Source organism: Gobio gobio (assembly GCF_949357685.1).
Source record: "Gobio gobio genome assembly, chromosome: 11".
Taxonomy (NCBI): Eukaryota; Metazoa; Chordata; class Actinopteri; order Cypriniformes; family Gobionidae; genus Gobio; species Gobio gobio.
Genome location: NC_137104.1, coordinates 7,494,787 through 7,519,077, shown reverse-complemented (window position 1 = coordinate 7,519,077; position 24,291 = coordinate 7,494,787). Strand labels below are relative to the sequence as shown.

The 24,291-nt window shown below is 39.5% G+C and overlaps 2 protein-coding genes across 2 annotated transcripts in view; one reads left to right on the top strand and one right to left on the bottom strand.

Annotated features, from left to right (window-relative positions):
- Positions 1-24,291, bottom strand: part of LOC307133915 (counting factor associated protein D-like) — a 536,798-nt gene that overhangs the window by 449,325 nt on the left and 63,182 nt on the right. The gene's annotated exons all lie outside the window — the stretch shown is intronic.
- Positions 1,692-22,476, top strand: LOC307133907 (solute carrier family 22 member 13; the record flags this gene model as incomplete). Its single annotated transcript, XM_079829244.1, has 10 exons — positions 1,692-2,033; positions 3,667-3,770; positions 11,873-12,027; positions 12,448-12,616; positions 13,301-13,415; positions 14,595-14,698; positions 15,687-15,898; positions 16,043-16,151; positions 22,085-22,285; positions 22,374-22,476. The coding sequence occupies 10 exons, from the start codon at positions 1,692-1,694 to the stop codon at positions 22,474-22,476; spliced, it is 1,614 nt and encodes a 537-aa protein (XP_079685370.1).

The following is a 24,291-nucleotide window of genomic DNA, read 5'->3' as shown; positions in this document are numbered from 1 at the left end:
ATGTATACTTTTCTTTACTTATAACACTCTAAAAACGGGTTGTTTATGGTATATATGGTATTGGGTCACTGTAATGGCGATCCAAGCCATGTTCTTCAACATTTCCATAAGCTTCGACACAAAGGACTTGACGCGTGAATCCAAACTTTTCTTGAAATGTTTACTTTTTTCTTAGTCTTGTTACACTACAAAAAACTCAAAAGACAAATTGTTTCCTCTTATTTCAGCTACAAAACAAGAACATTTCACGGTCAAAAGACTGTCTAGCTCAGCTTTCCTTGTTTCCGTCTACTTCTTTTTCTTTTTTTTATGCCAAAAATGAAAATGTAAGAACATACAAACAGGAACAATAAAAAATAAGACATAGATCACAAAAAGTATACAAACAAAATAAAGTGCCAGAGGAAAGGGAAAAAAAATATACAAGGTTAAACATTGAAAGCAATCTTTTACTTTTCAAAGATTTTTTTTTTTATGCCCATCAAAGACAAAACATAGTCTACTTCTTCTATACTCTCTTTTCTCTTGCGTTTACGTAATAGGTATATAACTAGTCACAGTCACGTGATACAAAACTAACATAAACACACCTTTTTCAAGAACATAATTATTCTTAATATAGCCTAAAGAAAATTACTAACGTGGTTATGGCTCTAACAGTCACTTTGTTGGGTTTTTGTCTATTTTTTGGGGTTATTTATATAACATTATATAAAATGTAAAAGTATATTAACCCACCATTGGTTATCTGTTGGGTAATTTTTAACCCAACTGTTTTAAGTGAGTAATTTTACTCCTACTGATATATCTGCATTTGTACAGATTTTTAAATACATTTTATTTCTAATTTTGTTTTTCCAGATTGCAAAAAGCTGGTATTCAAACTCACAGTGGTTTTGATCTAATATACTAACCGCTAGTATTAATTGTTCCGTTGTTGTTCTGCTTGTTTATGTTTTTACGTTTAATAATGCAAGTCAGCCGTGTCTGGCATTGAGAATGAAAAGCAGCTTTCTTTCTGAAGGCACGCTTTTGTTTCTCCGAGTCACCGTCTCTCTTGTTTCCAGCCGGAGGTTGTTTTTCTCCGGTAAGGTGCAGTGGGGTCGCGTGGGACTAATTTACACACGGCTTTGATCTACAGTCTCATTATGCGCGCGTCCCATTTGGAGCAAGACTTCACCAGCCGCGGGCTTTGACAATGGGCTTGATAATGTTTGCTTTTTATTATCCGTTATATTCTTCAAGGTCTCTGGTCAAAAAGTAACCCAGCTCTCGATCCATTCCATACCATGTGGTTCTGTTCCAGCCTTTCTCGTGTTTTCAAGGTTTTGTAACAGCGGAGTTGGGGTGTGTGTGGGATCCTCGGCGCTACAGTCAAACCAGATCCGTCGCGAGCCATGGAAAAAGACGACTGGAAAGTGGACTTCAACAACTCACTTTGACTTTTCTGGCACGGGGAAAGCGTCTTTATAAACCCCAAATATAATTTTGTTCCTACAATGATGTTGTAGATTAACAACAACAATGACACGTGTGCTGCGTAAACAGCATTGATTCCTGTGCGCGTTCCTCAGGATAGAAAATACATACTTTTTTTTTTTTTTTGCTGGATTTATAGACGTTTAATTTCTGTTCACTTGCTCACTCTATTTTGATGAAATCTCTTTTTCCTATATTTTTCGAGGTCGAGAATGAATTTCGACCAGCTGCTGGACACGGTCGGGGGCTTCGGGAGATATCAGAAGCTTCTTTATGTGTGGATATGTCTACCGCAGATCTTTCTCGCATTCCACATGATGGCGAGCGTCTTCACAGGCGCCACGCCACCCCATTATTGTCGGGGTTCGAGGATGGAGGAGGACTGGTCCCCTACCGCCGCCAATCTTTCAAATGTGAACATGAGCATCTCTCTTCTGCCAGGACACGCGGACTCGTGCACGGTAGTGTCAGAAAAGAACCGAAGTGCACGCTCAAGATGTGAGACAGGATGGGTGTACAGTAAAGAGATCTTCCAGAGCACCACTGTCACTGAGGTAAACACGGGCACACGCTGTACATTCTGAAGAATAGCAATTCAATGTCACTTTTTATTTCTTAAATGGCCATTATACATTTTATAGACCTAGAGGTGAATTCAGGTTGATGGTCACCAAACAACCTGCAGACTGCTATATATATACATATATATATGTATATATGTACATGATATATGTAGTTATACATATCTAGGCTAATAATTAGTTTGTTACATAATAATTTATTACAAAATATAAATAATATATAATAGAGATGCACGGTATCTGTCACCATATCGGTATCGGCCGATATATGTTCGTTTTTAATGTTATCGTTATCGGCCAAATAAGAAAATTTGACTGATATATTAAAGCCGATAAATATTGGATTATTTCCTTCAGCTGAGACCCTTCAGATGCCCACTGTTCGACATGATGGTTTTGAATTGCTTGAAATATGACTGAAATCATTTAAAAAAAGCACAGTCATATAGGTTTCATAAAATTACAATGACAACATCATAATTGTGTGCTTGGGACGTGGCTTTTAATGGTGAGACTTTTGTTTTTGTAATCAGGCTCTCAAAAACGATTAAAAAAAATTGGATTTAGATTTATCAGCCAATATATCAGTAATCAGCTTTCAAATATAAAGAGTTATTGTTTATCCGTATCGGCCAACATTTTCATATTGGTGCATCCCTAAAATATAATCTATATTGTCTATACACTACCGTTCAAAAGTTTGGGGTCAGTAAGATTTTTTTTTCAAGAAATATTTTTTTAAATTTTATTATTTTATTCAGCAAGGACTTATTAAATTGATCAGCAGTGAGAGTAAAACATTTATATTGATACAAAAGATTTATATCTCAAATAAATGCTGTTTTCTATTCATCAAAGAATCCTGAACAAAAAAATGTATCAAGGTGTCCACAAAATATTAAGTAGCACAACATTGATAATAATCAGAAACGTTTCTTGAGCAGCAAATCATATTAGAATGATTTCTGAAGGATTATATATATATATATATATATATATATATATATAATATATATATATATATATATATATATATATATATATATATATATATATATATATATATATATATATATATATATATATATATATATATATATGTATATATATATATATGTATGTATAACATTTATTTTAAATTGTATTAATACAGTATTTCAGAGTATAATTGTTTTTTCAGTATTTTTGATTAAATAAATGCAGCCTTGCTGAGTATAAAAGAACATAAAAAACTTTTACGGTACACTCTTGGGTTAAAAATGACCCAAGTTGGGTTGAAAATGGACAAACCCAGCGATTGGGTTGTTTTAAGCAAACATTTAACCCAACCGCTGGGTTAAAACAACCCAATTGCTGGGTTTGTCCATGTTTTTAACCCAGCATTTTTTAGAGTGTAGTATATTTATATTAAATCTAAATATTTTACACATCATAATATGCCTCTTTTCTTTATCAGCTATAAATATCCAAAATTGTATTTGTATCTGTAGATTTGAAATGAAGAAACAAGTGCGACATCCCCAAAACAAATAAAAAATAAATCATGATATGCCAGTAATGATTTTTCATGTTGTAATATTAGGGTTTTGTGTGTTTATTTGTGCAGTGGGATCTGGTGTGTGACAGGGCAGGTCTGAACAGTCTGGGCTCATCTGTGTATATGCTGGGGCTGCTTGTAGGAGCTGTTGTGTTTGGAGCAATGGCAGACAGGTATAAAGACACATATGCATCATCACACTTCACATGTGCGCTTTGCTCACTCACCTGAACAACCTGAGGGAAAATAGAAGTCATGCCCTGCCCATAGCTCTCTCTTTGTTTGTTCTTTCCATTCAACTCCTGAAATGCACACAGCACATTTAATACATGTTTAATATCAAATGCATGTTGCCTAGAGTTATTTATGCATTATAAAGTAACACACTGTTTCCAACTTGGTCTGTATACTTTGTACACTATACAGCAATGGTTGTCAAACTTCCTCTGACACCTTTGGATTTAAATGTTCAGTACAGTGCTACTGAAAAACACTACTGACAGCATACAGTGGGGCAAAAAAAGTATTCAGTCAGCCACCAATTGTGCAAGTTCTCCCACTTATAAAGATGAGGGAGGCCTGTAATTTTCATCATAGGTACACTTCAACTATGAGAGACAGAATGAGAAAAAAAATCCTGAAAATCACATTGTCTGATTTTTAAAGAATTATGGTGGAAAATAAGTATTTGGTCACCTACAAAAAAGCAAGATTTCTGTCTCTCACAGACCTGTTACTTCTTCTTTAAGAGGCTCCTCTGTCCTCCACTCGTTACCTGTATTAATGGCACCTGTTTGAACTCGTTATCAGTATAAAAGACACTTGTCCACAACCTCAAAAGTCAGACTCCAAACTCCACTATGGCCAAGACCAAAGAGCTGTCAAAGGACCCCAGAAACAAAATTGTAGACCTGCACCAGGCTGGGAACACTGAATCTGCAACAGGTAAGCAGCTTGGTGTGAAGAAATCAACTGTGGGAGCAATTATTAGAAAATGAAAGACATACAAGTCCACTGATAATCTCCCTCGATCTGGGGCTCCACGCAAGATCTCACTCCGTGGGGTCAAAATGATCACAAGAACGGTGAGCGAAAAACCCAGAACCACACGGGGGGACCTAGTGAATGATCTGCAGAGAGCTGGGACCAAAGTAACAAAGGCTACCATCAGTAACACACTACGCCGTCAGGGACTCAAATCCTGCAGTGCCAGACGTGTCCCCCTGCTTAAGCCAGTACATGTCCGGGCCCGTCTGAAGTTTGCTAGAGAGCATTTGGATGATCCAGAAGAGGATTGGGAGAATGTCATATGGTCAGATGAAACCAAAATAGAACTTTTTGGTAAAAACTCAATTTGTTTGGAGGAGAAAGAATGCTGAGTTGCATCCAAAGAACACCATATCTACTGTGAATCATGGGGGTGGAAACATCATGCTTTGGGGCTGATTTTCTGCAAAGGGACCAGGAAGACTGATCCGTGTAAAGGAAAGAATGAATGGAGCAATGTATCGTGAGATTTTGAGTAAAAACCTCTTTCCACCAGCAAGGGCATTGAAGATGAAACGTGGCTGGGTCTTTCAGCATGACAATGATCCCAAACACACCGCCCGGGCAATGACGAAGTGGCTTCGTAAGAAGCATTTCAAGGTCCTGGAGTGGCCTAGCCAGTCTCCAGATCTCAACCCCATAGAAAATCTTGGGAGGGAGTTGAAAATCCGTGTTGCCCAGCAACAGCCCCAAAACATCACTGCTCTAGAGGCATGGAGGAATGGGACATACTACCAGCAACAGTGTGTAAAAACCTTGTGGAGACTTACAGAAAACGTTTGAACTCTGTCATTGCTAACAAAGGGTATATAACAAAGTATTGAGATGAACTTCCGTTATTGACCAAATACTTATTTTCCACCATAATTTGCAAATACATTCTTTAAAAATAAGACAATGTGATTTTCTGGAATTTTTTTTCTCATTCTGTCTCTCATAGTTGAAGTGTACCTATGATGAAAATGACAGGCCTCTCTCATCTTTTTAAGTGGGAGAACTTGCACAATTGGTGGCTGACTAAATACTTTTTTGCCCCACTGTATTTGGGAGTTGTTGTTCTTATTACAACAGATGTACTATGAGGCATCAGCTTCGGACAAAGGGGGGCCTTAAAGTCAAAAAGGTTGAGAACCACTGCTATATACGGTGAATTAAACCTATTATTAGACCTATTATGTTTTTTTTATATTTTCCACTATCTTTAGTGTGTGATGTGCTGTTTGAGCATGAACAATGTCTGCAAAGTTACAAAGTCCCTCCAGCAGGAGTTATTCTCTATATCAGTGTCACTGTTTCTGAACTCCCTGACACGCATCTATTGTAGTCTTAAGTTTTCTTTCGTGAACGAACACATCACAATATTCCTCATTTAAAGCTACACTGTGTGATATTTTCCCCCATCAAGTGGTGAAATGGTATATGACCATCCAGTGAATTTTAGTTTCTGTTCCTCTCAATTCCGATTTCGTTTTAACTCCTACGGTGTCCGATTTAGTCCAAGATTAATATGACTTCCAGTTCGACCTCGTCCACATTCGACACGGTGCCATCGAGTGTTAAAATGCGAAAGGCGAAGCTTGAATTTACGGGTATGTCCCTCTTTGGCTAATGTACTTTCAAGATGGAGGGGCAACATGGCGACCCGCATTCGAGCCCCTTATCCGTATGTATTTTCAATGGCATATTATAAACTTACGAGAATACTTTATTACTTGAAAGAAGTAAATATACATTAATGAGCACATATATTTTTGAAAGAACTAAGTGTTTTTAGCTAAGAATAAACTAAAAAAGTTACACAGTGCAGCTTTAAATAATTCCCGCCCTAGGCGCACGGAAAATGAAAGGGGCGGGGCCTGGTTGAGTTGGTTAGTTGTGTGTCTGTGATGTCACCCGTAGGTTTCTGAAGAGCGTTTTCGTTGCCATCTTGGCAGCACGTCACCATGCGTCACTCCCGGATAACTGAAAATGTGCATAGAGGCGGGACGTGGGTGGTGCTGAAGTGACTAGTTGCTGAAACCACGCCCGCCTAGCTCAACCATAGTGGCAATCCACCTGTCACTCAAGTGGCCACGCCCTTAATTATGCAGAACTTCAAGGCGTAATATAATTTAAATGGATGAGTTATTAACCCCCCCCCCCCCCCCCCCCTCTCAGTTCTCATGAAGGGCAAAATTAGCTGAATAGACCAAAATCACTCTTGTACCAGGCTGTAAACATGTTTTTTTTTCTGCTGTAGAGTTGGGCATTTTAACATGGGGGAGATACAGATTTGACTTCCTTTTGGAGTCTGTCTCTAGTGGCCACCTGATGAATTGCAGTTTATGTCACTTCCGTGTTGGATTCATGAGAGACCGCGGGAGGTGGTCGCTTGGTTGAAACTGGCGGTTAAGGGGTGTGACATTTCCGAATCACACTTGAAGCGATTGACCAATCACAACACACTGATCCAGCCAACCAATTAGATTAGATTAGATTAGATTCAACTTTATTGTCATTACACAAGTACAAGTACAAGGCAACGAAATGCAGTTTAGGTCTAACCAGAAGTGCAATAGCAGCAAGTGCAGGATATACAACGTTTGCATAAGTGCAGGACATGGATATGTACTGAGTATATATAAATATATCTATAAATAGAGAGATGGTTATTACTATAAACAGAATTTACAGGTGAATATGTACAGTGAATAATATACAGATGGTTATTACTATAAACAGAATTTACAGGTGGATATGTACTATGAATATAATATAATATACAGATGGCTATTACTATAAACAGAATTTTACAGATAGAGGTATACAATGATATGTTAGGCTAAAATGAGGAATATGGCAGTGGATTGAGGTAGTGCAATAAATTATGGACAGAAGCTATCCGAAAAAAAGTGTAAAAGTACAGTGGAAAGTGATTGCATATTACAGTTAGAAGTACGGTGCAAAATGCAAATGTAAACAGTAGGTACTGTAAATAACAGTCGGCAGTGCAAATGAGCATAATACAGTTAAGGTATGGTAGTGCAAAATGAATAAGTAAACAGTTGTGACTGTAATAAACAGTCGGTAGTGCAAATAACAAAGTGAAGGTGGATGTGAGGTAGGAGAGTTATCAGTATATGAGGGGAGTGGATCAGCGGGGGTTTGAGTTCAATAAAGAGACAGCTCTGGGGAAAAAACTGTTCTTTAGTCTGCTGGTCCTGGTCCAGTGGATCCTGAAACGCCTGCCGGAGGGCAGGAGAGAAAACAGTCTGTGGGCTGGGTGAGAGGAGTCCTTGAGGATGCTGCGAGCTCGATGCAGGCAGCGTTTCCTCTGGATGTGATCGATGGCAGGTAGTGGAGTCCCTGTGATGCGCTGGGCAGTTTTCACCACCCGCTGCAGTGCCTTGCGCTCCGCAACAGAGCAGCTCCCATACCACACTGCCACACAGTTGGTCAGGATGCTTTCTATTGCGCAGCGATAGAAGTTCACCAGGATAGTCGAGGAGAGCTGATTCTTCCTCAGTGTCCTCAGGAAGAAGAGGCGCTGGTGAGCCTTCTTGACCAGGTTGGAGGTGTTGGTCTTCCACGACATGTCCGCCGAGATGTGGATCCCCAGGAACTTGAAACTGGAGACACGTTCAACAGCCATTCCATTGATGTGGATGGTGTCGTGTGTGCCTCTTGACTCCTTCCTGAAGTCCACGATGAGCTCCTTCGTTTTGGTGGTGTTGAGGAGCAGGTTATTTTCAGTGCACCATGTGGCCAGGTGCTGGATCTCCTCCCTATAGGCAGTCTCATCGTTGTTGCTGATGAGCCCAATCACCGTAGTGTCGTCCGCAAACTTGACGATGGAATTAGATCCATACACAGGCTTGCAGTCGGCGGTGAAGAGGGAGTAGAGAAACGGGCTTAGCACACAGCCCTGTGGTACACCAGTGTTAAGAGTGATGGATGTGGAGCAGGTGAGTCCTGAACGAACATTCTGGGGTCTGTCAGTTAGGAAGTCCAAAATCCAGTTACACATTGAAGTGTTGATGCCCAGGTCTCCCAAGTTTAGCTATTAACTTGGTTGGGATGACAGTGTTGAATGCTGAGCTGAAGTCAACAAACAGCATGCGTGCGTAAGTGTTCTTATTGTCCAGGTGAGTGAGCACAGAGTGCAGTGCCATGGAAACGGCATCCTCTGTGCTCCTATTGCTGCGGTAGGCAAACTGGTGTGAGTCCAATGTGGATGGTAGAGAGTCTTTTAGGTGTTCCAGGACCAGCCGCTCAAAGCACTTCATGACGATGGGTGTGAGTGCTACAGGCGGTAGTCATTAGGGCACCTCGGGTTAGAGTGTTTTGGCACTGGCACAATGGAAGTGTGTTTAAAGCATGAAGGTACAGCTGCTTGGGCAAGATACAGGTTGAAAATGTCTGTAAAAACCTCAGCGAGCTGCTCCGCACATGCCCTGAGAACACGACCAGGGATGTTGTCTGGTCCAGCAGCCTTGTGCGCGCTGATCCGGCTCAGTGCCTTGCAGACATCTGTGGTGGAGAGTGTGATTGGTGGGTCAGCTGAGGGTTTGAGCTTGGTGGCAGTTTCTCTGTTGTCTCTTTCAAAGCGAGCATAAAAGTGATTTAGCTCATTCAGGAAGTTGACATCAGTGGCTGCGGGGGTGGAGTGGGGGGGTTTGTAGTCACTGATGGCCTGAATGCCCTGCCACATGCGTCGAGGGTCAGAGTTGGAAAAGTGACCCTCTATCTTTAGCTTGTAGCAGTGCTTGGCCTTTTTGATCCCCCTCTTCAGGTTTGCCCTGGACGTACTGTAGGCTTGTGCATCTCCTGATCTGAAGGCAGTATTGCGTGACTTCAGCAGGAGTCGCACTTCCCTGTTCATCCATGGCTTCTGATTTGGGTATGTGGTGATCTGTTTCTGGGTTGTAACACTGTCAATGGTGGTATTGATATGATCCAATACAGAGGAGGTGTAGAAGTCAATGTCCGTGTGAGCGCCACTGGTGGCTTGAGAAGCAAACACACTCCAGTCTGTGTGTAGAAACCTTTCCTGGAGTGTGGAATCAACCCCCGCAGGCCACACCTTGATGGTCTTCACTGATGGCTTCACACGGTTGATGAGGGGTGCATATTTGGGGATGAGGAACAAAGAAAGGTGATCTAACTGTCCCAGGTGGGGGAGGGGTGTCGCAACGTAAGCGCCAGCCATGTTTGTGTAAACATGGTCTAAGGTTTTGTTTCCTCTGGTGTGGCAGGAAACATGCTGGTGAAACTTGGGTAGCACTGACTTTAAGTTTGAATGATTAAAGTCACCTGCAACAATAAAAGCAGCTTCCGGGTGATCAGTCTGTTGTTTACTGATGGCTGCATGAAGTTCTTTCATAGCAAGCTTGGCATCAGCATCCGGGGGAATATAGGCTGCAGTTATAATGGTGGAAGTGAACTCCCGCGGTAGATAAAACAGTCTACATTTAACCATGAGAAACTCGAGGTTAGCTGAACAATGACTCCCAACAATAGCAGAGTTTGTGCACCAGGCTTTGTTAATGTAAATGCACAATCCACCACCTCTGGTCTTACCGGAGCCATCTAATGTTCTATCCGCCCAGAGCGTGTGGCATCCCGCTAGCTCAATAGCGGTGTCCGGTATTCCGCCGTTTAGCCAGGTTTCCGTGAACATTAGGACGTTACAGTTCAAAAGTTTCTTGCTGTGTGTGATGCTGAGTCGAATCTCCTCCATTTTGTTCACTAGCGACCGTACATTGGCAAGGAAAATACTGGGTAAAGAGAGCCGATGTGGGGTTAGCCTTAGCTTTAGCCTTAGCTTAGCTCTCAGTCCTCCGCGTATCCCCCGCAGAGGTGGACAGTAACGAAGTACATTTACTCGAGTACTGTACTTAAGTACACTTTTTGAGTATCTGTACTTTACTGAAGTATTATTTTTTAGGGAAACTTTGACTTTTTACTTCACTACATTTGAAAGACAAATATCGTACTTTTTACTCCACTACATTTCTATCAAGATCCTCGAAGTCGAAAGTCGTTTCTGTAGCAGCTTTGAAAGTCAGTGGATGATTTTTTTTCTTCTTTAAAAGTTTTTTTTTGTTTGTTTTTGCAAAATGTAAATGTCTGGGAGAAAGAAAAGCGTAGACATTTGGATGAATCTGAAAAAGCATGATGAAAGAGCTTCTTCATTTTGAAGCTTTTTTCATTTTGGAAAGTATTCACGTAAACAAAGTTGATTATGTCTTAAGTGAATGTAAACAGTTGGGGGAATATCGGATGTGTATCAGTGTGTAGGATTTGTGCATTCTGCCTTAAAGTGACAGCAGCTTTGCAAGAAGCTTTGTAACTTTTAAGTATTTAAATTAGTTCAAGGTGGTCGTATGGAGCATCACTGACTGGCTTAAACCACCATGACATAGCGTGCATTTATACAACAATGCAACAATGATAAAATAATGCATTGACAAAAAAAAGGAAATTTACTTTTGATACTTAAGTACTTTTAAAAGCAAGTACTTCTGTACTTTTACTTAAGTAAAAATTGTTTTTAACAACTTTCACTTGTAACAGAGTAATATTTGACCAGTAGTACTTTTACTTTCACTCGAGTAATGGAGTTGTGTACTTTGTCCACCTCTGATCCCCCGCCTTTGTTTACGATCTCGGCGCCGCCTGCGAGCACTTCCGCCCGGCCGGGTAGAGTGCATAGCCTCGGGTGTCCTAGCGATCTCAGGAAGGAGTCGAAGATTGTCCATAAAACTGTCGGAAATTCGCAAACCAATATCCAAAATCTCACCACGGGTGTACGATGTTAAGGCACAACTATTCTGAACGAACAGACCCGAGATGAGCAAGAAAAATACCGCAAAATTGCAGAATCTGGAGAGACCCAGAGCCTCGCGAACTACTCGCGCCGCCATCTTGGGTGTGAGCATGCAATCAGAGCACATTGTGCTTTTCAGAAGAAGGGGCTTCACAGGAACTAACAGAGCGTTACTGACAGACTGGGAAGAGAGGAGCTACAACAATGGAGATTATGTGAAAAATGTGTTGTGAAATATGTGAACATTCAAGCATGAAAACCTGTTCTAGTAGAGCCCAAAAACAAAGTGGCCAAATCCACCTTAATCCAACCCTGTATATAATTTAATCAAAGCCTCTACTGTATAAAAAAACACCCTTCCATCCTCCAACATTTCTCATCAAACCTTTCTCATTCTTTCCCTCTCTCTCTCTCTGTAAGGTATGGGAGGAGGTTGGCCTTGCTCTTGTCTTTAGCCCTTCAGACAGTGTTTGGTGTGGCCGCTGCCTTCGCTCCAAACTTCCCTGTTTATGTCACCCTGCGCTTCATCATAGGATTGTCAGTGTCGGGTGTGATAATCAATGCGTTTGTGCTAGGTGAGCTGATACTGCAGTAACTCTCTAGTCATTTATATCAAGAAAACATGAACTTATCCATGTAATTAGTTAGCACTGATCATACCTGATTCCATCAAATGGAAAAGATGATAACTTCACATAGTTGTAGATATTTGCTAATGATAGAACATGTGTTGAACATTAATTGAGGATCTATGGTTGCATGCTTGATGACCCATAACCTCCTGTTATTGTGTCCTTGAGTGAGACACTGATGACATTTTAAGTAAACGCTACTACATGATATTTTAAGTCAAATTCACAACTCTTGTTTAATGTGTAATATTCATATGCCAACTGTAACAAACTCATTTCTTCTTTGCCATAGACCTAAATACCCTAGATTGAGCCCTTAAACCCCAATCCCAACCGCCCCAAACACTTAACCTCCCTCCACAGGCACAGAGTGGACCTGCACACAGAGACGGATGCTGGCCGGCATCTTCACGGACTACTTCTTTGGTTTCGGCTACATGCTGCTGGCGGGTGTGGCCTATCTCATCAGAGACTGGAGAAAGCTGCAGCTTGCAATCTCTGCGCCAGGCTTTCTCTTCATATTCTATATCTGGTGAGACAACATAGAAGTATGAGTTAATAAGTGAATATCGGATACATTTTAGTGCTGTCAAACCGATCAAAAACGATTAATCGCAACATAAAAGTTTGTAAATATGTGTGTGTGTATTTGGGTCAATGACATAACTTGTCTTTGTGTCCAAGTGCATTATTTCCTTTTAAAACTCTTTATTCTTTAAAATCTATTTAGTTAGCTTTGAATTCATTTTAAGTACATTTAAATAATACATATTATTTTATGTTTTGTTATTTTAACCCCCCAAAATGGCAGGTGGTGCAACTGTCAGAAAAAATTAACAGACTAAGAAAACTATTTAAAATTGTGTTTTAATAATAAAAAATGAAAAACTACAGACTATGGCATCATTTTAGGTTTGAAAGCTTTCATATAAACAATCTTTTAAAATATAAGTAGTTGTAAAGCTGTTGAGATTATTGAAACACTTTAAATGAAAGTGTATATTTATTGATAATACTAAAATAATGACTTCATAAGTATAATTTGTATATGTATCTGACATTACACAATAAGGCTCAGAGACTCTAAAAAACAGAATTTAAGTCTCTCTTTCACTCTCTCTTTCTCTATCACTCTTATTGCTTGACTTCCTTCCTGTGCCTTTATCGTTCTGACAAAATAAATCTCCTTCCACTCTCCTCTCCTCCTTTTTCTCAGGGTTCTTCCACATTCAGCCCGTTGGCTGTTGGTGAATAACCGAAAGGAGGAGGCGATTGATCTTCTGCGTAAGGCAGCTAAAGTCAATGGTCGCACCTTACCTCCCACTGTTCAGGTACCACAAACTTTCTCATGGACTTGCTTTCACTCTCCTTCTGGCTTTTTTTCGTCATGCCTCTGGCACAATCTTCAAATCCCATAACGTCTCTAATAGCTCTGTTAGCATCACCATGACAACAACCATCCCCCACCCTAAGAAACCATGGGGCCTTTGTTTATGGTCTTTAGGAAGTGATAGTCTAAAGCTTTGGATCACAGCACTAGGGAAACAAGTGACTTTCACATCATCAGATCATTAGGTAGTTCACCCAAAAATTAAAATTCTGTCATTAGTTCCTCACCCTCATGTCGTTCAAAACCCGTAAGACTTTCGTTCATCTTCGGAACACAAATGAAGATCTTTTGATGAAATCTGTCCCTCCATTGACTACCACTGACACTTGGTTCAAGTTCATAAAGCGATCTTAAAACTTATCCATATGAATTGAGCGGTTTATTCCAAAAGTCACAAAGTCCTGACGAGACACAATCATTTTATATGATGAACTTTAGAAATTTAGAATTTTATTCACATTTAAACATTGAACCTCATTGGTTCTTGCTGAAGCTCAAACGTGCTGCGTAACGCGAGAATGAACCTCATTGGTTCTTGCGGAAGCTCAAACGTGATGCGTAACACGAGAATGAACCTCATTGGTTCTTGCTGAAGTTCAAACGTGATGCGTAACACGAGAATGAACCTCATTGGTTCTCGCACGTCAAGTGAACATGTTTGAGCTTCCACAACTGATGTGTGAGTTGATCAATGTTTATATGTGAATAAAAGCCTAAATTCAATCTGTTCATCATATAAAGCAATCGAGTCTCTTCAGAAAATTTTTACTAAACCGCTCAATTTATATGGATTAGTTTTACGATCTCTTTATGAACTTTATGAAGTGTCAGTGGTAGTTGTGTAGCTGACAATGGAGGGACAGAAATCTCTCAGATTTCATCAAAAGATCTTCATTAGTGTTCTGAAGATGAACAAAAGTCTTACAGGTTTGGAACGACATGAGGGCGAGTAAATGATGACAGAATGTCCATTTTTGTGTGAACTATCCCTTTAAGTGCATTTCTCTCATTGCCCCCATTGTGTGTGTGTGTGTGTGTGTGTATGAGTGTTTGGTGTAAAAACAGGATGTTTATAAAGCATTTGCTACAATGTATTAAAGTGTCACTTCTGTTATCACAGGTGGAGCAATACGAGTGCCCGCAAGGACGTAGTCAATATACAGCTGTCGATCTGCTCCGAACTCCCCAGATGAGGAGGAGAGCGCTCATACTCTTCTACATCTGGTGAGATTACAAGGAGACACTTTTATTTCCATTTATATATATTTTTTAAAACTAAGAGACTTCAGTGTTGTATTTTCTGTTATATGGTCTTTTTTTTACCCTTGCTGCATATTATCCATCATATTAATATTCATAGTATTCAAAGTAAATATTTTAAATATTTATAAATATATCAGAATATTTTTAGTTGCGTATCGTTTCCAATCAAGCTGTAATTTTGTCAAAGTCTAAAATATATTATCTGGTTGTGCATATATTTAGGATACATAAAATTCTAGTTATGAAAGTAGCCTTATTATTTAAAGGGATAGTTCACCCAAAAATATGAAAACTCTTTCATTAATTACTCGCCCTCATGTCATCTCCAAACCTGTAAGACTTTTGTTCATCTTCAGAACACAAATGAAGATTTTTTTGTTGAAATCTGAGAGATTTCTGTCCCTCCATTGTCAGCTACACAACTACCACTGACGCTTCAAAAATTCATAAAGAGATCGTAAAACTAATCCATATGAATTGAGCGGTTTAGTGCACATTTTTTAAAGAGACTTGATCGCTTTATATTCACATATAAACATTGATCAACTCACACATCAGTTGTGGTAAACGGAAGCTCAAGCATGTTGGCTTGACGTGCGAGAACCAATGAGGTTCATTCTCATGTTACGCATCACGTTTGACAGATTATTTGTCATTTTTGGGTGAACTATCCCTTTAAATGATATTAAACACAATAAATAATCTGAGATGTGGTGGAAATGGCACTGTGGTGAAAATTCATGGCTTTCATTAAAATACGTCTCCAGTCAGAGTGTGAAAAGTGTCTTTTAAGAGTTTCTATTTTCTAAAAGTCCACATGCTCATAGTTAAAGAAGCACCAACAAACTTTAATGTGTGCAGTGTATGCACAGTATTCAGTGTTTGAAGTTGGCCCTTCACACACGCATAAAAGTGTCCGTTAATTTACCTTTTGTCTGTGTTTCTCCAGGTTTGTTAATGTGTTGGTGTATTATGGTCTGTCTCTGGGTGTGTCTGACCTCGGGTCAGACCTCTACCTCACTCAGTTCATGTTTGGACTGGTGGAAATTCCCGCAAGGTCACTGGTGTTGGTTCTCCTGCCCTACAGTCGACGAATCCCACTGAGTGTGTTCCTGGCTGTGGGAGGTGGTGCATGTCTGCTTACCCTCACTGTTCCAGCAGGTGACCAGTCATACATGGCCAGAGGCACTTTTCTGGAATTTATCTTTTTATCCCTTTTTCAAAGAGTGTAGTATTTTCTTGCGCTATTGAGCCCATTCCTACTCTCTTTTCCATCATTTTCTTGTCACACTCTCTTTCTCTCAGACAGTGCTCATATCCGAACTGCTTTGGCCATGGTGGGGAAATTTGGAATTACAGCGTCATTTGCCATCATCTATATTTATTCTGCGGAACTGTTTCCAACCGTTCTCAGGTACTCGCATTTGCATCATATATACATGGATCTAAAAAAGTCTACACACCCCTGTTAAAAACAAGTTTTTTGTTATGTAAAAAATGAAAAAAAGATCAATCATATCAGAACTTTTGCACCTTTAATGTAAAAATTACAATCTACGCAATGCCACAGAAAACCAAAGTGACACATTTGAGAGAAAAAAAGATACAAATTAAAACTTACATTAACCTAACTGCATAAGTGTGCAAACCCTAATGGTATGTGGATGTGCTCAGAATTAGCTAATCATCATGTTCATGTGAAATAGTACACACAGTGACAGTGTATATATATTCTGTGTATATATAAAATGTATAATGTGGACAGGATATGCATTTTGTATAATGCATTGTGGCATGACTTTCTATCAAGGTTTTGATTGATGTTTTATAATAGGGGTCATATGCTCATTTACAGGTTCACATTTTGTTTATGGGGTCTACTGATCATTTAAAGCTGCACTATGTAACTTTATTTTGCTCAAAATTTACAGGTGCTGGTCATATAATTAGAATATCATCAAAAAGTTGATATATTTCACTAATTCCATTCAAAAAGTGAAACTTGTATATTATATTCATTCATTACACACAGACTGATATTTTTCAAATGTTTATTTATTTTAATTTTGATGATTATAACTGACAACTAAGGAAAATCCAAAGGGAAGGAAAAGATGTGGTAGAAAAAAGTGTACGAGCAATAGGGATAACCGCACCCTGGATTGTGAAACAAAACCCATTCAAAAATGTGAGGGTATTCACAAAGAGTGGACTGGAGCTGGAGTCAGTGCTTCAAGAACCACTACGCACAGACGTATGCAAGACATGGGTTTCAGCTGTTGCATTCCTTGTGTCAAGCCACTTTTGAACAACAGACACCGTCAGAAGCGGCTAAAGACAAAAAGGACTGGACTGCTGCTGAGTGGTCCAAAGTTATGTTCTCTGATGAAAGTAAATTTTGCATTTCCTTTGGAAATCAGAGTCCGGAGGAAGAGAGGAGAGGCACACAATCCACGTTGCTTGAGGTCCAGTGTAAGGTTTCCACAGGCAGTGATGGTTTGGGGTGCCATGTCATCTGCTGGTGTTGGTCCACTTTGTTTTCTGAGGTCCAAGGTCAACACAGCCGTATACCAGGAAGTTTTAGAGCACTTCATGCTTCCTGCTGCTGACCAACTTTATGGAGATGCAGATTTCACTTTCCAACAGGACTTGGCACCTGCACACAGTGCCAAAGCAACCAGTACCTGGTTTAAGGACCATAGTATCCCTGTTCTTAATTGGCCAGCAAACTCACCTGACCTTAACCCCATAGAAAATCTATGGGGTATTGTGAAGAGGAAGATGCGATATGCCAAACCCAACAATGCAGAAGAGCTGAAGGCCACTATCAGAGCAACCTGGGCTCTCATAACACCTGAGTAGTGCCACAGACTGATCGACTCCATGCCACGCCGCATTGCTGCAGTAATTCAGGCAAAAGGAGCCCCAACTACATATTGAGTGCTGTACATGCTCATACTTTTCATGTTCATACTTTTCAGTTGGCCATTATTTCTAAAAATCCTTTCTTTGTATTTGTCTTAAGTAATATTCAAATTTTCTGAGATACTGAATTTGGGATTTTCCTTAGTTGTCAGTTATAAAATAAATAAACATTTGAAATATATCAGTCTGTGTGTAATGAATGAATATAATATACAAGTTTCACTTTTTGAATGAAATTAGTGAAATAAATCAACTTTTTGATAATATTCTAATTATATGACCAGCACCTGTATATAAGGAGTGAGTACATCATGAATCCATTTTCCAAACCGTGTTTTTGTCTTATCCTGAATCACTGTGGTACACTTATAATAAGTGTTTATATTGGGACTATTTTAGTCCGGTTCGGGTCGCACCGCTGCGGAGTAACCCAGTACCTGCATGACTCGTCATAGACATAAACAGAGAGTAGCAGCTCTGGCTACAATGTTCTTCCGCAAGACGCATGCAGTTTTGTTTATTAAAGCTACACTGTGTAACTTTTTTAGTCTATTCTTAGCTAAAAACACTTAGTTCTTTCAAAAATATATGTGCTCATTAATGTATATTTACTTCTTTCAGGTAATAAAGTATTCTCGTAAGTTTATAATATGCCATTGAAAATACATACGGGTAATAGGATCTAACGGTGGTCGCCATGTTGCCCCTCCATCTTGAAAGTACATTAGCCAAAGAGGGACATACCCGTAAATTCAAGCTTCGCCTTTCGCGTTTTAACCGGTTTTAATACTCGATGGCACTGTACAAAATTCCCTGCCTCGCGCATGTGCGTGTCAACTTGTTCAGACTTGTCTGGTGCATGTGCAGAGAGTTTTCATCTCAGCAGCGTCCAGTAACAGAGTTATACAGAGTTTTCCTGGCTTGTTTATTCCTCAAAAGTCTGTTTTTCCTTGTGTGGTATTTCTGTGCGTTAATAACTCCGTAAGTAATCATCGTTATTGTCATTGTAGATGTGTTTCAGAGTGTGTCATCACGTAATTCAGTTGATGTCACCTCAGAAGTATTTTTGTGTCAACATACAATAGCGTAATGCTCACCTATTTGAATAATCATTCAGTTATTTTGTTATCAACAATGTTTATTCGTTTTTAGAAAATATTTGCTTGTAATGTATGTTGATGGAAATATGTATCAGGTCTGATCGGCATATTAACAATTGTTATACAGAGCGCATTGCAGTGCTAACGTTAAAGCGGCGCACACTTGTAACCGGACACCGCTTGTTAGCAGCAGCAGCGGCAGCTCCGTTCCTTTTAATGCAGCTGCATTTAGCGCCTATATATGGTACAATAAGCTCTGGTTTACGGTTACATTATACAAATGTAACTTATAAGTATAGTTATACAGTTCTTAAATGTGTATGTATATTTACCATCCTTATTTGTTCTCTCACAGAAACCACATTTATGTACATATCCACGCAAACCTGTTTATGCCTTGCAATTGGATGACTGAATAAACATTACTATCATCAAAGTTCTCTCTGGATTAGCTGCAGTTCTTTCTAGCCAAATAATTAGGCCAGTTGAGTTCCAACCATCCCACTGCGCACAGAATATCCCACAGGCACCGAGTCGAATGTGGACGAGGTCGAACTGGAAGCCATGTTAATCTTGGACTAAATCGGCCACCGTAGGAGTTGAAACGAAATCGGAATTGAGAGGAACAGAAACTAAAATTCACTGGATGGTCATATACCTTTTCACCACTAGATGGGGGAAAATATCACACAGTGTAGCTTTAACTGCTAGAGCGTCAAAAGTTACATAGTGTTGCTTTAATGTTACATTGTTGCAGCACCTGTTTTCCCTGTCTGTCTGAACCATAGACTGTAAAAAAAGATGGACGACGTGCCTTCACTCTCTTGCGTTGACGTAAGTGAAGCCCCCAGTGTTCAAATATAGCGCTGACATCTTGGGTCTCGAGTCTGTAGCAACTTGGAGCCAGAGTCTGAGCAGTAGTGAGCGCAAAGTTGAACCGCGATATCAAGGTCCCGCCCACACTCCCGCCTAATCAACAACTGTTGGGGTAACAGCTTAGGACCCAGGACCAGTAGTGAAAAATTAAGACCAAGAGTCAGGAGTGTAATTAATTAAAGAAAAATGTACGGAAGAATAGTTTGCAGTTTCATCAGCAGAAGCCAGTTTCAAGTCTCACAAGGAGTTCGTAGGCTGCGCTTCCTCTACCAGCCTATCGTACATACAATATCTTAACAGTTATACTGTTTTCAAGGTCTAACCACGTCATTACTGCCATGTGGATTATTCTGATTGTCTCAGAGAAAATGGACAGTCTTGGTAAATTTCCACAGATTGTCAGTTAATCAGATTCACGTGTCCATATATCACTTGTTGACGCTGACTGGCGCCAGCTTGCCCAGAACAACAAGTCCACCCGTCTCTTAGGATGCCCGTAGTCCACATCCAATACTGATCTGTAACACCGAATACTGTGCACATACATAGATAAACAATCTCTCCAAGGTTGGAGTTGGTTGAGCTCTGGTACAAACCAGACAACGTTTTCCAAAACATACTGATAACATGTGATAACGCTCAGTGAGAGAGACAGACAATAGTACAGACCATATTCATCTTGATTCTTTAGGGTTTCAGTAAGAGGAAATATCAAATTAAATACAAAATAAAATGAAAGACAAATCCATATTTCATCTCTGGAAGCCGGGCTAAATGAGCAATCCCTGTTACTGCATTCCTGTCGAGTTGAAGGTGTGTGATGCCTCAAATCCAAACACACGGCAACATGTTCCGAAATCAAGTGTTTTTGCGAAACATCACACACCACCAGGACAGACCCTCAGTCACCACTCAGAGACCAAATACAAACTTTAGAAAATATAAAGGAAGAAACAATCATGGGTCCTATTGATTAATCAAAATCATAACTGGAAAGAATCATTAAAATCATAATAATTATATAGGAGGATGAATATTGATTGAGGCTTTGATTATGAATTTAATAAGTAGGATATATATATGTATATATACATAATTATATTGAAGCGGCGGTAGATTCCAGAATCTTTCACAACTTTTTGTGAAATAAACAGTTATGGAAATATAGAGATTAAAGTTAAAGCTCCAAGCTCCTCCTGAAGGTCCCGAAAAAAACCTAAAACCAGTTTAGTTTGTCTATGTCCCATTAAATTTCATGGAGAGGGTGGGATTTATGACCAATACTGCATCCAGCCACCTGGGGGCAATCAAGACACTTTTCAGGACTCGTGTGGCACACTTGGTCTGAACACTTTGTTTACACAATACGGTTTTCAAATACAAACGTACAATTTTTTATGTGTTTTGGCCGTTCATTTACATAACAACTGCGTTTTGGGGGCCTGGAAGCACAAGAAAACGGTTTCAAAGTGTAGTTTTTAAACAATACCTTTATCATCCCCATGTAAACAACAAAACGTGAATTCGCGTACTGACCTGGCAGCAGAATACAGCATTTTTAGTCTTAACGTTGTCGTCTATTGCGAATAAAGCAATGGAAAAACGTTTCAGTTTTTACTACATCAATAGCCTGGTTTCCATTACAAATTTGAGCAAAACTTTTGCAATATTTCCTAAATGTCAATAAAAACGATGGTGTTATGCGAATTTAAAAAAAAGAAAAAATTCCCTCTTGCGATTAGTCATTCCAAAAATTCATGGCGACGGATGTTGGTAGGTTTTCGTATATATCACAGTCATCTCACTAGTCAGTATTTTTAATCGAAGTAGACATAGGCGTGTTATCCAATCATTAATGGCAAGGAAAGCCCTTTATACTTGGGAAGGTTTTTCTGGGAGGTTATAGTATGCGATTTCACAGAGGAACTGGGGATTCAGAATGATCATGTGCCTTTTACATACACCAGATGACCTGTAAATGCAAAAAAAAAAACACCTAATGAGAACATAACTTTTTTGTGAAATTGACATGTTTCCATTGGGCGTATTTTCAATTTGCGCAACTTGAAGGGTAATGGAAACTCAGCTACTGTCATGTAAACGTACTCTTAGTTTTGGGTTCTTTAAGACCCGCCTTCAGAAAAGCACACTCTGCTCTGATTGGTCTGCCGGACCCAGTCTGTTGTGATTGGTCAATCATTTAGAGCGCGTTTCAGAAATGTAACGACCCTTTCCCCTTTAGTATCAGCTGCCTAAGGCCCTGTAAACATCGACATATGTCTATGGCTGTAAGCACTACTGTAACTACGCTAACTATAGTTTCTTTCTAAGCATACGTTCATAAAGCTGCTTTGAACAGAAATATATCACAAAGCAGCCTCTGGTGGGAGTGAAGAGCTGTTTGCTATTGTCAAACATAATTTCTGATATCCTTTTGTGTCTACAGGCAAACAGGCATTGGTGTTGCCTCTATGTTCGCACGGATGGGTGGAGTTTTAGCGCCACTAATAAACCTGCTTGGACGCCACACACCTGTTGTGCCAATGGTGATATTTGGCTCCACTCCTTTGCTTGCTGCAGTGTTTGCCCTAGGGTTGCCTGAGACTGCCAATCAACCACTACCAGACAGCATTTATGATACTGAGAGGTACTCAATGACACCTCATAAAAAAGGGATAGTACATCCAAACTGCAAACACATCTCTCAAACAATTTCTTCTTTTTTCCTCATTTAGGTCTACTCTGAAATACGACGACCAAATTCCTGTACACACCAGCCAATCACCAAGCAGCACAGAAATACAGGAACTGCAGAGTTTAGCAGATGAGTCCAGATAGACATAAAATGATCACACACACACACACACACACACACACTCTATGCAGTCTCTCTTTGTCGTTTTGATAAAACAATTTGGAATGGCTAGGTTGTGTATTCGACTGAATTACGTCAGGACTAGTAGATTTAATAAGACTAAAGTGTAAAGTTTAAGACATGGATGACTGGCTCTGAAAGCAATGGGATTGGTGCATCACTTCTTCGTTGTTTATCTGGCCTCTCTTATGCAAAACAGAAATGCTCCAAACAAGCATGAAGGAAACATTTGCGAATAAGAAAGCTGAGTTAGATAAATTCAGTTCAGTGTGAACAGATATTCATATTTTAAATGTGATTTTTACTTCTGCCAAAAAATATTGATGACTCATCCTGCACTAGAGATTTTTGTCCAATCAGATGCTCTTTAGAATGAGAATGTCCCTCCCACTAACACCACTTGCAACTGACTAGCAACTTTTGTGAGTGTTTGGTCTAGTGGAGAGTATACCAGTGCCTTCTTTGTAATGTAGTTATTTATGTTTGTGTCCAGTTTTGGGGAATTACACCATATTTTTCTTATGTGGGGACAGTGGCTTGCATTTGGTTTTGCTTGAGATGACAATTCCCAAAGCTTCTGCCTGGTTGAAATGGTTTTAATAGCATGTTAGTATCCTGAATAGTCTCAGTAGCTACATGGAAGAGTATCTTGTTTAGTGCTGATTTGTCTGCATTTCGTTTTTCTATTGCTTTTAGTGAAAAAACGTCACCATACGCACAATTAAAGAGGTTTAATGTTAGTGTGGGATTGATATGCCATGTATTTCCAACTTTACTTGAGCCAATGATAGTCTACATAGTACAGGGGTTTTCAAACTGGGGTCCGGGGACCCCCAGGGGTCCTCCAGAAGGTTCTATGGGGTCCCCAGAAAATTTCAGAGAATAAAAAGACAACGCAAAAATGGATAAAGTCTACCGAACATTCTACCCGTTTCATGTTAAATCTAAACGTTTCTCTCCTTTCTTGCCGTAAACCTACTTTCCAGAATTGTATATGTTTGCTTTGTATCTTTCTAGTGAGTTTTTCTCGCGATAGTCCCCTTTATCTTGCTCACTGGGGTTGTAAGGCAGTATTCTTAACGCAGTACGTAAGCTGCTTACAAACATTTATTGTGAAAGTTGCTTATAAAATATGTTTTAATTGAAAAAAAAAATTCTTCGAGTTTATACATCCAACATTAAGTATAGCCAATTTAAGTTAGGAAACAATATGTTGTATTTATAATATCACACTTACTCTTTATCTCTGTTTTTTCATAGATGGATTTTAGGAAGGGGGTCCCTCATACAAGGTTCATCATATTTGGGGGTCCTTGCCATGATAAAGTTTGAAAACCCCTGTACACACTACTGCAGGCAGACTTCAGTCTTCACCCACAGCCAAACACTGCCAAATGACACAATCTAGTTTTTAACTTTATATACTGACATTATTAACTTTTTAAAAACAGGAAATTGTAGTTTTACTGCATGAAATTGTTTGATAGAAATTAACTATTTTATTATAGGCCTAATGGAATTTATCTAATGTTCTAAATGTTGACAGGGGATCAGATCTTAAAGGGATAGTTCCACTAACATCTGTCATTATTTACTCAAATTTGTGAATTTATGTTTGTTATGCTCAGAAGAAAATAAAAGTTTTGCTCTATACTCCAAAGGACTTTTAACTCTGAGCTTACCCCCGAGTTATCGTCGGTCTAAACCCTGCTTTTAACCACGGGTAAAGTTTCACACTTGTAACTTAGAAGCTGGGTATGAAACCCTGCTCCAGATCT